The sequence below is a fragment of the Pleurodeles waltl genome, chromosome 7 (genome assembly GCF_031143425.1).
Source record: "Pleurodeles waltl isolate 20211129_DDA chromosome 7, aPleWal1.hap1.20221129, whole genome shotgun sequence".
Lineage (NCBI taxonomy): Eukaryota > Metazoa > Chordata > Amphibia > Caudata > Salamandridae > Pleurodeles > Pleurodeles waltl.
Window position 1 is genome coordinate 1,132,960,063 of NC_090446.1, and position 15,775 is coordinate 1,132,975,837.

Consider the following 15,775-nt stretch of genomic DNA (forward strand, 5'->3'; position numbering starts at 1 on the left):
TCAGGTCCGTCGGGACGGCTGTTTTGGTAGTTCGGTCCTGCAGGACTTCCTAGTATGATCTTGGTTCGCAGCCCACCACCGAGGATGGCATTGCTTGGGTATCTATTCTAAGGTAAGGAATCTGCAACTAGAAGTCTCTATCAGATGTACAAGTTAATTACCTTTGGTAATGAAATATCTGGTAGAGACATATTCTAGTTGCAGTTACCGCCCACCCATCCTCCCCGCTTGCGAACTGATTTCTAGTAACAGGGATTCCCCTTTCAGGTTCTTAGCTTTGGCGCACCAATCTCAGTGTTCTTAGTGGCTCTGCGCTTTGGCATGGAAAGTCATTAAAAGAAAGTGACGTCACTGCGCGAAGGTGGCGTCTATATACTACTGCCGATGTCATCACGGCGACTACAATGCCAACGATGCTCGCGGAGTCGACTGACGCCACCTACCGACGCGCAAGGGTATTGCTCGAAGAAAAATCTTTGGGTCCAGTCTGATGCCTGGGGGAAATACTAAGGTAAGGAATCTGCAACTAGAATATGTCTCTACCAGATATTTTGTTACCGAAGGTAAGTAACTTGTACATTAAGAAGATGTTGGGGGCACAGAAGGGTAGGATGCACATTTGATGAGAGAGACTAGAAGAATCTTAAGGTAGACAGTAAAGGGAAAGAGATCAAGCATTGGCAAAGACAATGGGCCTCATTATGACCCTGGCGGTACAGAACCGCCAGGGCCAACGGGGGCTGGAGCACCGCCGACAGGCCGGCGGTGCTCCCTTGGGCATTCCGACCACGGCGGTAACGCCGCGGTCGGACCGGGACAACTGGCGGGCTCCCGCCAGTTTCCCGCTGCCCAAATGAATCCTCCAAGGCGGCGCAGCATGCTGCGCCGCCTTGGGGATTCTGACAACCCTACCGCCATCCTGTTCCTGGCGGTTCGCCCGCCAGGAACAGGATGGCGGTAGGGGGTGTCGCGGGGCCCCTGGGGGCCCCTGCAGTGCCCATGCCAATGGCATGGGCACTGCAGGGGCCCCCGTAAGAGGGCCCCGCTTGTATTTCACTGTCTGCATAGCAGACAGTGAAATACGCGACGGGTGCAGTAGCACCCGTCGCACCTTCCCACTCCGCCGGCTCGATTACGAGACGGCTTCATGGTGGGAAGGTTGTTTTCCCCTGGGCTGGCGGGCGGCCTTTCGGCGGCCGCCCGCCAGCCCAGGGGAAAACTTGGAATACCCTCCGCGGTCTCTGGACCGCGGAGCGGTATTCCTGACGCGCAACATTGACGGGCGGCCTCCGCCGCCCGTCAATGTTGGAATGAGGGCCAATATGTCTTGTCTATACAAGCTATTGGCTTTGCCAATGTATTTTAGCCATGTTGTTCACCAGCGTGACTACTATTCAGCATGGCTAAAAGTTAGTGGGATAGAGGAGAGTGGAGTGGAGTGTGGCCGAAAGGAATGGCGAAGAGTGGAGTAGAGTGCTGTAGAATGGAGGTGCAGAGAGTGTTGTGTATTGGAGTGGCATAGTGTGGACTCGCGTAAAGTGGCATACACTTGAGTCACATAGAGTACAGTGTACTGGTGTAGAGTGCATTGGCATAGAGTGTTGCAGAGAATAGTGGTGTAGAATGCAGTGGCATTGAAGTCAGTAGTGTATAATGCAGCATTGTAGAATGCTGTGGTGTAGATTTGAGTGATGCATAATAGAGTGCAGTGGTAAAGAGTGGAGTGGCGCAGAGTGGAGTGGCACAGAGTAGAGTGGAGCAGACTAGAGTAGAGTGGTGTAGAATGCAGTGGCATAAAGTTCAGAGTAGGGTGCAGTGCATAGTGGCGCAGAGTAGAGTATCATATAGTGGTGCAGCGTAGAGTATAGTGGCATAGAGAGCAGTGGCACAGAATTCAGTGGAGGAGAGTGGAGTAGTACAGAGTAGAGTGGCATAGAGTTCAATGTCAGAGAGTGCAGTGTTGCAGAGTAGAGTGTCGGAGTGCAATGGTGTAGCGTGGCATAGAGAGCAGTGGTGCAGAGTACAGTGATGCAGAGTAGAATGCAGCGGCATAGACCGCACTGACTGAGTGCAGTTGTGGAGAGTGCATTGACGGAGAGTGCAGTGGCACAGTGTAGTGTGGCACAGAGTGGAGTAGATTGGCATATTGTGCAGTGGCGTAGAGTAGATTGTTTCAGAGTAGAGTGAATTCGCGTAGAGTGGAGTGGTGCAGAGTAGAGTGCAGTTATGTAGAGTTGCATAGAGTGTAATGACTTACAGTAAAGTGGTGTAGAGAGCAGTGGTGCATAGTAGATTAGTGCCATACAGTGGATTGGCTTAGCGTGCAGGAGCATACAGTTAAGTGTTGCAGAGTACAGTGCATTGGCGTAGAGTACAGGGGTGTAGAGTGCAGTGTTTCAGAGTGTCATAGAATAAAGTGGCGTAGAGTGGTTTTGTGCATTGTAGATTGGTGTGGCCTAGACTGGAGTGGTGTAGAGTGCAGTGGCAAAGAGTAGAGTGGTGCAGAATGCATTGGCATAGAGTAGAGTGGTACAGGATAGAGTAGAGAGGCATAGAGTGAAGTGGCAGAGATTCAGTGGCGTACAGTTGAGTGGTGCAGAGCGTAGTATCATGGAGTGGTGTAAAGTGGAATGGTGCAGAGTAGAGTGCAGTGTGTAGAGAGGTGCAGAGTAGAGTGGACTCGGGTAAGGTTGAGCATATATGGTGAGGTAGCACACTGCCATTAGACAACACATTTTCAATTGAAATGACCATTACATTTGCACAGACACGGTTTTGCTCATAAAACTATATAGTACATAGACGAAATGTGAGGAAATTGCATCAGTTGGTTTAATGATGCATTTTGATCATATTAAAGTATTTGTTTCCATTACACTCTAGAAATAACAAGAATGTGTGTTCATAATTCTCGTATATTCTGAAATACTTACACAGAAATAAAAAGAAAAAAACTCTTTCCTACCCCAAGTATCCAGCAAGATTGTCAGATAAATCCTCTCGCTTTGACGTCAGAAAAAGAAAAGTGAGCAAAAGCCCTCTGAACACAGCGCCTGACATTTGACCTTGGTCTTTGAATGCACAGCAAATGTTACTAGATAAGATCAAGACTTCAAGGCCTGTTAACAGAAACCGAGTTTGTGGAAGAATACAGTAAACATGGTTTAGGCATTGGGAGGGACAAACTGAACCTGGAAAGCCTAAAGCAAATAAAGCCAGCCAATGTAAAGCCAGAAAGTATGAGTTCCAAACCACACAGCCAGTATGAGTTCCAAACCACACAGCCAGCAAGCAGAATGTATTCCTAGGTCAACTTTCTGAAAGTCCTCAAAATGTCTCTAGCAAATCAGACAGCTGCACTGTCTGGGAGACTGTGACCTAGAAAGGAGTGGGCTTAAGGTGAGTGAGGAAAGGAAAAGTGAGGAAAGGTGATAAGGATGAATGAGAAACAGGAGAAGACAGATGGTGGAACGGCAGGAAGGTGAGAGGGTGAAAAGAGACCAATGCAAGAAAGCCAATTATGGCTATCTTTTAAAACCAACCCAGGGCGCAGGGGTTCCTTTCTTGCATTAGGGTGCAAGGCCGGTCAGGCCATACCAGGCATTCAGTATTTTGCTGGGAGGTTAGAAGGATAAGGGGGCTGCTTTTGTTGCTGGGGGGCTGCTTTTGTAGCAGTGATGCAGTTTTAAAAGCACTGCAGATTTCCTTGTATATTTAACAGTTTTCAGACAACAAGAAAAGTGCCAAGATAACTTTGGTGAGTAATGTACATGCTGGAGAGAGATGGGAGTTTTGCCTAGTGGGACGTTTGACTCATTTAAGGTAGGGCAGATGGTTAATATCCCTGCTGCAAAGAAAGTGTACTATGCAGGTCACAGAACAGTATTTAATGTGCAATCCTCATGGGATACTGCTTTTTTCACAGAAATTTTTTGTTACTGTGCAGTTCATAATTTTCAATCATAATCTAGCACAGTGAGCTATGAACCACAGTCAAAGAGGTGCAAGCAAACTACATGGTATAGGTTAGAAAGTTATTTTCCTCCAGTATTTGATTATCCTAATTTTTCTAAAAAGGTTTTGTTTAGGAAGAAATAAATTGTTATTAGTAAAGTCAGCCCTGACCACTGTGCTACTTTTGGAATCCTGAGTTTGTGCTTTTCCAGACCACACACTCTTAAAAAATTCCTACCAGTATGGATGGCATGTGAATCCTACACCTTGTAATCCATTTGATCCTATGTAACATTTTTATACACTGATTTACACACGCATGATTCATTGTCTCGGTACATGTGTGTTGTAAAGTGCTCCAACACCCTGCGCTGGTGAGGAAAGCTCTACAAAACAAATGAAATACACGTGAGAGACCTGGTAAAACATTAACAGCAAGACCACAACAGAGGGCTCCTGCTCAGCAACTCATACCTGGAGCTCACGTCAAGACATGAAATCATGGTACGGTATGCCTTGGGTCTTGTGGTCGATTTGCAAGAACCAGAACTGATAATCGCCGAGAGCTGGATCAGCAAAAACACAAAATCCCTTGCAGCTGCTGCATTTGTCTGTCAGAAAAATGTTCTAAAAAGTGGTACAAAGAGAACTGCCCTTCAGGAAAGCAATGAATACCACAGCTGATCTTCAGTTCCCCGTTGCACTATGATAAAATGCTTGGGATTAAAGATATCAAAGGCATAGGAATGGAGGGGGATAAAGCTTAATGCCCCCTGCTTATCCCACTTGGTGAGAAACAAATCCACAAGCTTGAGTTAAAAGTCAGTGTCCTCATCTGTAGGTTATCCAGTTAAACATTAATGTTTGTGCAAAGCAGAGCCAAAGGAGAAGGCTGCGGGCCATGGAAATACTCTTAATTTTTTTTCAATATGATCCAAGGCCTTAGGCAATGCTTTAACACAAGATGGCCAACAAAAGCATTTTGTTCTGAGATGGCCACAGAAAGAAAATGAAGTTAGCAGAGCAGCCTGAGAAGATTTATGGCCCCCGTAAGGATAAGCAATGCCTTGTGTTCCATGTTGTGAGTGCTGGCAGGGAGGGGCCCTGGAGACAGAGCTATGAGGACAGCACTGGATTAAAGCCAAAACAACGGAACAGAATGTTGCAATAAAACGCAGGCAGCTATCAGCCTAAAACACCTGCAGTGAAAGGAAGCATCAAAGAAATGCAAAAAAAAAAAAGTCAGTCACAGCAACACATAAAGAAACCAAAGTGGAACAAAACAATAGTAGGTCACTGCTCTGAAACAGAAAAAGGAGGGAGAAAGAGGCAGAACTGACCAATAGCAAGCAAGATTTTTTAAAGGACGCTGCTACCAACAAATTAAATCGCTTGCTTTCACAGTATAAGTATACTTAAATGTACACCAGGTCGAACACTTATGCGCGACCTAAAAAGGTCAAAGGGGGCATAGCCAAGCAGAGCATGGAGTGAGATGTTCTCTGTCTGATCTAGACCCTCGCTGGTCTTCTGGCGTTATCCACTGCACCAGGATCACCTGTGGGAGCTGAAGGGACATTGAGACAGCCACTGGACACCCCTAGTCTCTGGGGGTGCCTTCTCCAGTGAGCCCGCACTGGGAGTTTTGGCTAAAGAAACCCTGGCCCGAGGAGCAGACTTTGTTCGGCTGTCATGTTGTCTGCATCCTCGCTGAAAGTGGGGAATGCGAGGGACGGTCGGTAAGCCCCCAATCCATCCAGCGTTATCTGGGGCCTGGGCTGAAACCTGTGGCCCCCACTTCTCATTCCAGGACTGACAGCAGGGGCTGACTATGGCTGGAAAGCTGGTTCTGCACTATGAGCCACTGAGGACCGAGCAGGGTCCTTGAACGTGTGCTGCAGTGACCGATCTCTGCAGGCCAGAACCTACCTCCTCAGATTCGGCCCTGCGAACCTGCTGAGTGATCCAGCTAACGGGGCTAGATCCCTGGACAGTGGAGGAGCTCCTTCACCTGCTAACACTCAAGGTCCCACACTACCAGGTATTTGCCTAGCGCGCGGGCAGTCCCCGCCACACAATTCCTCACCTGCACGGCTTAGACACACAAAGGGGGGGCCTACAGGGAGCTACATGTACTTTTTCAATGCCGCATTGGCCTGACTTTCAGGGATGCCTGGTCCCTGCCACTGAGAGCCACTATGAACTATAATTGAGGCTGGCTGGGCTCCCCACCCTTCCTGTGGCTCCTGTGGCCTAGCCTTGGCATCACAAGCTCTGCTTGCTACATTGGGGAGGTCTGGCAAGAAAAGGCTGACACTGGCACTTGGTTTAGACCCAGTGAGCCCCTAGAGAGCGGTCTGAACCTGTCTGATGGCACTTTCATAATGGGCTCTCCTGGACAGCAGTTCTGACCCTTTCCTCTTGGCCCGCTGACTGACGGTGCCGCGGAGGCCTTACCTTGAGGGGGTCCTGGAGGACCTGTGCCTTCTGCTCCCCACAGTGGGAGAAGTCCACTGGGGCCATACTGCCTGAGTACATGGGGTGGCCCCACCCCACCCTCGCACAACCAGGGCCTAGCATTAGGTGTGGCCCTCTGGTGCAGCACAGGCCGCATCAGGCGAAACCGAAGGTGTACCACCCTCTGAGAATTTTCCCACATATAGTTGTCTTACTCTCTTATCCAAACCTACTGGAAGGAGATCCTTGGCCACATCAAACATAGCTTAGGCTTTCCTCTCCCTGCTTTATATACCACAGTCATATTAGGCATATGCCCTTTAGAATTGGAAGCAATGACACTGACTGGTGCCTCATATGCCACGTGCTGGGAGCCGCTAGACAGTTAACACTTCACTGGAAGAAATTTTCTGCCCCCTCCACGGCCCAGTGGGTTCAATGACCCTGGCATGTAATGGCCATGGCGGTCGTATCCTACAACTTAGCGCACACTGATGTTAAATTTAGCCGCATTTGGGAGCCCTTATTAGACTACTTTACCCTTTTGGACCATCTTTGCTTAACATCGCGCGGACTTATATCTCTTCAACTTCTCACCTGAGTAGTCACCTGTAGGGCGCCCTATATTGCACGCTGGCAGTTTGTTTCATATCTCCTTTCCCCCTCTGAGCCATGTGTGCCTTTCCTCCTCTCCACCCATTTAACCTATGATTCTTCCCAAACACTTGGCTTTGGGATGCCCGCATGCCCAAGGGATCGCTGTTCCGACCTTTATCGTTTTATCTCTTGTTTGTGTTTCTTTGTTTGGGTTTGTGCTTTAAGTTTTCAGGAGATAAATGTACGATCACTACGCATTACGTACCTTATCGCTCCCCCTGTTGAGCCTTGATATCATTGGCAGTATTATCTTAATGCTGTCATCTTGCTTTGAACCTTCTTCCACTGATCATGAAAGTGACGCTTCACCATGTTTTCCCTGTTTTGTATTCTATTGCACAATGTACCCTGATTTAAAACTTAGCAAAAAAAAAAAGGACAGAGAAAAGCAAAAGGTGTGACAACCCGATACACAAAATCACATTTGACCCATGGTTCCTTCAAGATGGTGCCCGTAGTGTCTTTATCTTTTACGGTTGTATCAGACTTTTTTTAAAGCCCGTCTCCAGAGCATTTTTGGTTTGAACACCAGCGATGAACACGCAGACAAAGGAGAGCATCCTCATTGTCTAGGTATGTACCTCAGCACACGAGTCGCATGTGCGGGCCCCCGGGATAGTTTCATTCTGACCGATGGATTTGTTTTTTAGGAACGCGCAAAGCCCGTTTATTTTACGCTTCCTCTCCTTTCTTCTGGTTTATGAGGAGATTCTGTTTAGTGTACGCTTCCGGTAATTTTTCTTTTGTGTATTGGTATCTGGGTGAGCTTTTGTGTAGAGGGTTATATTGATACAGGTATTTCCTGTATGATTATTCACTTTGTCTCGGTTGGGATTTAACTTCTTTTGGAATGAGTGCATAGGTTATTACTGGTACCTCTCAACAGGCTTTACTTGAAACTTATAGATATTTCTCTTTGATGTATACGCCACTTTTTCCTGTCTTACTATACTGGATGGATAAGTGATGGTTCGCATATAATATAATAATGTATCTTTATAGGGACTTAATGATTGTTCCTATATGTGATCTTTGACATTGATGTATGATTCTTTCTTGGTACAGGCACCTTATTTCTCCTCTGAAGGTCTCATTTGTGAGACATAGCTTCTTGCTTGACCAGGTGAGCTGCTAGCTTCTATATACTTATGTAAGATTTCTTTTTGAGCCACTTTCATTTTCACTCAACCTAGACAATTCCGGCGTTCATTTAGATTGTTACATCTGTCCTGAGGAAGCCCCTGCCAAATCTTTCTTTTCATTTTGAAACATCGACTAATATGTCTCAATCACATAAGGACCATTTCTTTAAATTAAACTATGATTTGATGGAATTTTCCATTCCTGCATACTGAAATCTTGTCCTGTTGGTTGAGACTATTTTGTGTTATGTGCACTGTATATATCTATGCACATATTTTCACTTTTTTTCTCTTGCACTGCACAACCACATGTAACACCGTATCACCTGTTGGAAGTGCCATATGATAAATATGACTAATCCAATCATCAAAATTGAATACTTTTCCATATTTCTCATTTTTGGCAGCAGGAGGTCCTTTGTTTACCCACCTGTTCATTAAGTTTTTTCAGAACAATTGCCTTTGGAACATCTGTTGTATTAATGCCATTTAATGGCTTTTATACCCGAGTGCCATTTGATTACATGGGTTGTTTCCCTTTCTTGGTATTGAAATATGATGTGGTCAGCAGTGTCCATGTCTTAGTACTTTTTTATGGTGGGTGGGGGTTCACCACCGACTACGGAGGTAGGGTCAGGGCAACATGGACAATGGAAGGAGAGAGGGGGAGTGGGGGCAAGCCAGCACAGACAATGTTGTCTGCATTTTTATCCCAGCTCTCCTCTCCTGAAAACTTGGTGGTGCAGGTGTCATCAAGCAAGACTAATCAACACGCTCCCAATTACATCCCAAATAGGAAGTCAATAGGGGTGGAGACGTTTAGGAAATTACCCTTCTTGTCCACCAGCTTGTCACTTAGGTCAGTGAATGCCAGCTGCTTGCTGGGACATTATTCCCATGCTATTTGGGATTCGGTGGCTTAAGTACTCCAGGTGTCCCTGAAGATCTTCAGCCTGTCCTCAACCAGGACATACAGGACATTTGTGACATGACCAGGTTCAATATTTTTTGTGGCTTGGATTCCTCCGCCTCCATCAGGCTAGCTATTGGCACCAGTGTCGCCATTCGCTGCCAGGCTTGGCTGTTGTCCACTGGTCTTTCAGTCAATTTCTAGTTGTCCCTCATGGCCATGCAGTTCTACTGGACTCACCTATTTGAGGACAAGGCAGACTCCACTCTCAAGCAGTTGAAAGAGAGCAGGACCACAGCACGCTCCCTGGGTTTATCAGCTACACCTTGCCAGCCACTTCTGCCCTACCGCTCCTTTCGTGGCAGCAGAGATACCCCAAACCGCTTGCCAATCCAACCCCCACAAGCTGCCCAGCAGTTGTGCCAGCAAGGTTGTAGTGGCCACTGCTTGTGCACTCAAAGCCAATTGGACACCCAGTCCACTACTTCCACTGCTACTCCCACCTGCCAGACCCCTTTATTATGCCCTTAATGGAACACAGCTACCCAGTGGGAGACAGGATCTGATGATTCTTGCTGGGTTGGCAGGCCCTAACGTCAGACAGGTGGGTCCAATAAATTGTTCAGAAAGGCAATGCCCTACTCTTTCTTTTCTCGCTGCCACACCGTCCACCGTTCCCCCAGGGACTGCAAGAGGACCATCTCTTTGTTTTGCAGTAGGAAGTGAGAGCCAGTTGGATCAAAGGGACTATTGAGAGGGTGCCCACACCAAAACTAGAATGTGGTTGTTATTTTCGGTGTCCAAGAAGTATGGTGGCCTTTGTCCAGTTTTAGACCTGCACTTGTCAGCGCCTTCCTTTAGAAAGAGACATTGGCTGAGAACTTGTCTGCCCTCGACCTTGGAGACTGGAAGGTGGCATTGGACACCTATTTACAAATACCCGTCCTGCAGGCCCATTGGCTCTACCAGCAGTTTTTTGGTGAAACACAAACTTTCAGTTTGCTCTGCTCGCATTTGCTCTCACCAGTGCCCCTCGAGTGTTCACGAAAGTGATGGTAGTGACAGCAACACATCTTCAGGGGGCAGAGGTCCCAGTCTTCCCAAACCTCGATGACTGCCTGTTGAAGGCAGGCTCACCCCAGGCAGTCTAACATCCCCTCCTGATGACAGTGAACCTCCTGGGGTTCACATCTGACATCTGAAATCACATTGGACTCCTTTTCAGGCACTCCCCTTTATCTGAGTCATTTTTGACACAGTTCGGTTAGGTTTCTTTCCTTTGGGAAAGTGATTCCAAGACATTCAGGCTATGATCCTGATCTTTCAGTCTCGGTCTTGGATTTCAGTGAAGTTGAATCTGAGGCTGCTGAGACTGATGACCTCTTGCAGCCTGATGATTGAGCTTGCCAGATGGCATATACGGACTCTACTGTGGGATCTGAAGTCTGAGTGGGCCCAACATCAAGGGGATCACTCTGACCATGCTCAGATTTCAGAGGGGAATGCAGAAGATCTACAGTGGTGGTTACTGGACTGCAGTTGGGTCAGCGGCAGACCCCTCTCTCTTCCCCAGCCAATGCTGAGAGTGTTGACCGCTGCATCACTTTTGAGTTGCAGTGGCTATCTGGGAGAGATGGAGATCGGAGGCTCCTGGTTTCCAGTGGTGGCCCAGCTCAATATCGACCCTGTAGAAACTGAGGGCCATCCGCTTGACGTTGAAAGCCTTCCTTCCTTTCAGCAAGGGGAGGCTGGTACAGCTGCTCGTGGACAATACCCCCATCATGTGATACTGCAACAAACCGGGTGGGTGGGGTCACCCTGCACCTCTGGACCTTGAAATGACTGGCCAACCAAGGAATCTTCCTGGTGATGAATTACCTGGCAGTATTGTTGAATGCCAGGGCAGGCGCACTCATCCATCAGTGCCTAGCGGATCACAAGTGGTAGTTACTCTTGGAGGTGGTGCAAGGTCTCTTCCACGAATGAGAAGAACCTTATCTCGATCTGTTTGCTACCACTGATAACACGCAATATCAGCACATCTGTGCATTGGAGTTTCTAAGGCATCTCTAGCTTGGAAACACGTTCTTCTGAGAGTGGAACTCAGGACTGTTGTATGCCTTCCAGCTAATACAACTCCTGTCCCAAGGTCTCAAGAAAATCAGGACCAAATGGGCTCAAGTCATCTTAGTTGCTCTGCAGTGGACACAGAGAGCATGGTAACCAGAACACTTGGGCTTGAACATCTGTTCGCTGATTATGCTGTTCCTCAGACAGGACCAGCAGCATGGCAGGGTTCCACACCCAGTCTTCGCAATTTCTACCTTCATGCTTGGAGATTGAGTGGTGACAGTTAACACCTTCGACTTTCCTCCGTAGGTTATTGGTGTCATCTTGGTAGACATGCATTCCTCAACAAAATCTCTATACTCCTGTTGTTGGGGCAGATTTGTGGGTTGGTGCTGTGCTAGGCAGAAAGACCCCCTACAGATCTATCTAATGTTTTATTTTTGTTTTGAACCTAGCCTGGCTAGACTTTCCTCTGGCCACAGTTAAAAGGTAATTGTTGGGTCTGCCAGCTTTTTTACGGTTACTGGATCAGCCTTCCTGGTTAAAGTCTCCAATAATTATGCTCTTTTTGAAATGTTTACATTTGTTTTCTCCATCTCCCTTCGTCATGCCTCATTGGGACCTTAACGTGTTCCTCACATTTCTGAGGTGTGCTCCCTTTGAACATCATCACAGCTGTTAGTTATGGCTTCTCATCCTCAAGACAGTGTTCCTCACCACCATAACCTCGGCTCTGCGTAAGCTTCAGGCTCGTTTTGTCATCCTGCTGTACATCACCTTCTTCCCAGACAAGCTGGTTTTGCAGACACGGGCATTCTTCTTGCCTAAAGATGTAACGCCGCCCCACGTTGATCAAAACATCACCTTGCTGACATTCTGTGCTCTGCCTCACCCCTCTAAAGAGGAGGAGAAACTCCACTGTTTGGACCTCAAGAGAGCACTCAGATTTTATATTGATCGCACCAAAGAACACCAGGTGGACGAACAGCTCCTTTTAGGGTTTCTCTGGAGTGAAAAAAGGCAAGGCTGTGCAGAACAGAATTATCTCCTGATGGATTGTTCTCTGCATTAAGATCTGCTGTGCACTGGCAAAATAGAACAAAAGCAGCCTTCTGAAGGATTGTGTACTCATTCTTCCAAGGTCAAAGCTGCTACCACTGTATTAACAGGCAGAATCCCTGTCCACAACATTTGCAAGGAGGCTTCATGGATGTCTCTCAATATGTTTCTTTAGCACTACTGTCTAGACAACCAGGTTCGCCATGAGGAACATTTTGGCTGCTCAATCCTGCAGGGCTTCCTGGTTTGAGTCCATCCACAGAACAACCTCCAAATAGGTACTGCTTCAGTATCTGTTCAAAAGGTGAGGAATCTGAGGCTAGTAGTCTCTTTCAGAAGAAAAAGTTACTCACCTTCAGTAACGATCTTTCTGGTTGGTACTCTATGCTGCAGATTTCTCACCGACTCTCCCATCCTTTCCTTTTTGTAATTACACTCTATCCATTTATAAGATCCCAAGTCTAGCAATCTGGATACTGGTCACATCAATTTACTTTTAGGACTCTGCGTCTGGGGCCACGGACACCTTCAAAAGCAACTGACATCAGCATGCGGATGTGGCACCTATAGAGGCTCCATATGTCATTTCCGGAGCAGGACAGCACAAGTGTGGAGCCTCACAGCACCACCTATTGACATGCAGAGGTACTGCTGAAAGGTTTCCGGTTCCAGTCTGATGCCTGGAGAATATTCAAAAGGGGAGGAATCTGGTGCTAGATAGACTCTCTACCAGAAAGAGCATTACTAAAGGTAAGTATCGTATTCATCACCACGCAAAGGTGAAGTCGTTTCTAGTAACGTATACAAACATGATACATCACTAAGTGTATTATACATGTTACCTCATTTAACTTTTCTTCAAGGACTCTATAATGGCTACAAGAGTCCGCCCATTTGTAGTTTTATTAACATCACCACATTCTGCATGTGAGGTCTGTGACCTACAAAAGTAAAAGTTATTATGGACTTTATTATGTTTAGGGGGGCTTAAGGACATTAAAACAATTTAATCTAGGATGAGGATCAGTACTTGAGAAGTAGCATTTGAGGCAATTAACTATTTTTACTCAATTCTTGTTCTATGTCTTAAGCTGTGCTTTAACACGTGTGTTTGTGCATGCACCGCTGGTGCATTTTTAGCCTACGTTCACAGGACAACACATTTACATTTGCTCATTAGCATGAATGAAAATCTGTTTTATAGGGCTCCCCATTGCCACCCTGTGCGTAGGTTGCCACGTTGCTCCAGATCAACCCATAAAAAACATTTGCATGTCTAATTCTCCCCCTGAGCTGCTAAGCGTTTACCTCATTTACCCTCCATCCCGGATTCAGTAACTGCAAGCACCATTAAGACTCATCTTTTCTCATTGTCTCTTGCAGGTTCCTATTCAGGAGTCTCTTATTTTCTATGAAGACAATGAACTGAATGAGCTCGCCACCAACAACTTTATGAGTGAGTGACGGTGTTTGTAGGTGTGAGTTTGTGTGCCACGTCACTTGCTGGTTTCTTTCGTCTTAATAACACACCTCACACACACACATACTAATCAGAACACACACCAAACTGTTCTCTGCACTGCAAGTCATGTTTCATACTCCTGCTGAAATAAACCACTCTGCTTGCATTGAAATCTGCTCTACAGCAAATACAAAGTGTCATAGTCTGCACTGTGTGTGTTTATATATGTATGTTAAAATAACATTTATGTGAATTTGTTATTCCATCTGAGTATATATATATACCTGAGTGCCTGTACGAGTCTCACACACACACACAAATACACACACACACTCTCTCTCTCTCTCGCCCTCTCTCTCTCCCTCTTTCTCTCTCTAATGTATGTCTTTCTCATTACAGATGTTACTGTCTGAACATATAGATATGTTTGCAGATGGGTAGAAATGTATTACTTTGGTCCCTGTGACATCATCTTTGAGACTTGCAAAGGTTTTCACATACTCATGCGTCCCTCCATGCTAAGACAACTCATCACACTATTGCGAAAGTGGGAACTCTTCCCTTCCTGCAGACCAAAGGCACGTTTGGGAATCGATAGAACTTTCAACAGGGGTAGGGAGAGCTGCATTGGCCTCAAAGGGAAGAGGGGCGCCTATGTGATAATTCCTCTATCACAGGGTCATATTTTCATTTCCATTTCTTACAGCTTTGATGAAGTTCATGGGAGACCAACTCCATCACAGAGCCCCGGATGAAAACGTCTATGTGTACGAGATCTTACAGGTGAGAAATACAGTCTTCAAGATACAACCTGGCTTTGGAGTGATAATATCTTCTGTGCGAAAGACAAACTCTGCGAGTGACAAGGAAGCCCAAGAATGACCGCATGTGAATGACAGCGTGGTGTTTGAGTCAAAGTATCTCATGAGTGCTGCACAGCCAGGAGTAACAGCCTGACAGCCAACTGACTGCACACAGAGCATAGCCTGTGAGTAACAGCACAGCACTGGAATGTGCAAAGAAAAGTGTCACTGATTTAAAGCTATATCATAAGGCTCTGCAAACATCCTCTGAGAGAATACACGGTGACAGCTGGCAAACACAAACTGTGAAAGATGCCATTATATGATCAGGCCAGTATTTTCTCTGAGGCTCAGGCGTTTCCAACTACTTTATAACATTTACTTATGTCAATGCATTCCTGAATACATGTCTCAGGAGAGATACATATAATCCCCGCCGTTATCTCACTGTTAATGAAGCCAATCGTACTTACAAGAGGCATGATGGAAAATTCTGAAATTTGCTCTGTAGGATTTCTTCTCTGTTTTCAAAAGAATTTCAGCAACATTCAGAATCGTACAACAATAATTTTCCAGTAGCACTGACGTGGAACAGTTATGCATACTGAATGTTCACCAGGCGAAACGTTCCACATACAAATATGTAAAGCAAATGTTAATTTACACATTTTCTTTTGTTTTATTTCTTGAAGGGGCAGCCATTTTCTCCCATGGATGAGCTGCTTGCAAGGACTATTTTATTGCCTACAAATCTCTGAGTATTCTTTATCTTCGCCAAGTAGAATATCCTAATAACTAATCAAAGCCTGCCCATAAACCAGAACTTGCAAAATCAAAACATCCACCAACGAAAATACCATTTGTGATAGCCAAATCTCGTCAGTCTATTTCTGCAAATCATTAATGAGATTTTACTGTCACAAATGGCACGTGAGCAGATACAAGATTATTCTGAAGAGGTGAATTGTGGGGGAAATTCGTTCTATTCAGCGAAGGAAAGACTAGACCTCTAGTAGCCACTACAGGATTGCATATATCAGTCTTTTAGCCTGCCTCATGCATGTATTTTAACCATCAGTTTCTTGCCCATCCAGCTCTGCAGGGAGAAGGAGACTCTTCGCGATGAGGTGTATTGCCAGGTCATTAAACAGCTCACAGACAACCCCAAAACGTGAGTGTATAGCACCAATGCCACAGTGGGGAACAGCTCCGAAATCACTAACAGGCTATCTCCAAGTCATCTTCTTTCTCAAACTATTCT

The 15,775-nt window shown here is 46.2% G+C and overlaps 1 protein-coding gene across 1 annotated transcript in view; it reads left to right on the forward strand.

Annotated features, from left to right (window-relative positions):
• The window catches only part of LOC138246014 (unconventional myosin-XVB-like), a 794,810-nt gene that overhangs the window by 549,800 nt on the left and 229,235 nt on the right, over positions 1-15,775 (forward strand). Inside the window, exons 31-33 of the mRNA XM_069200161.1 lie at positions 13,633-13,705; positions 14,418-14,494; positions 15,609-15,685. Of these exons, the coding sequence (XP_069056262.1) occupies positions 13,633-13,705; positions 14,418-14,494; positions 15,609-15,685 (227 nt within the window). The remainder of the gene's footprint in view (positions 1-13,632; positions 13,706-14,417; positions 14,495-15,608; positions 15,686-15,775) is intronic.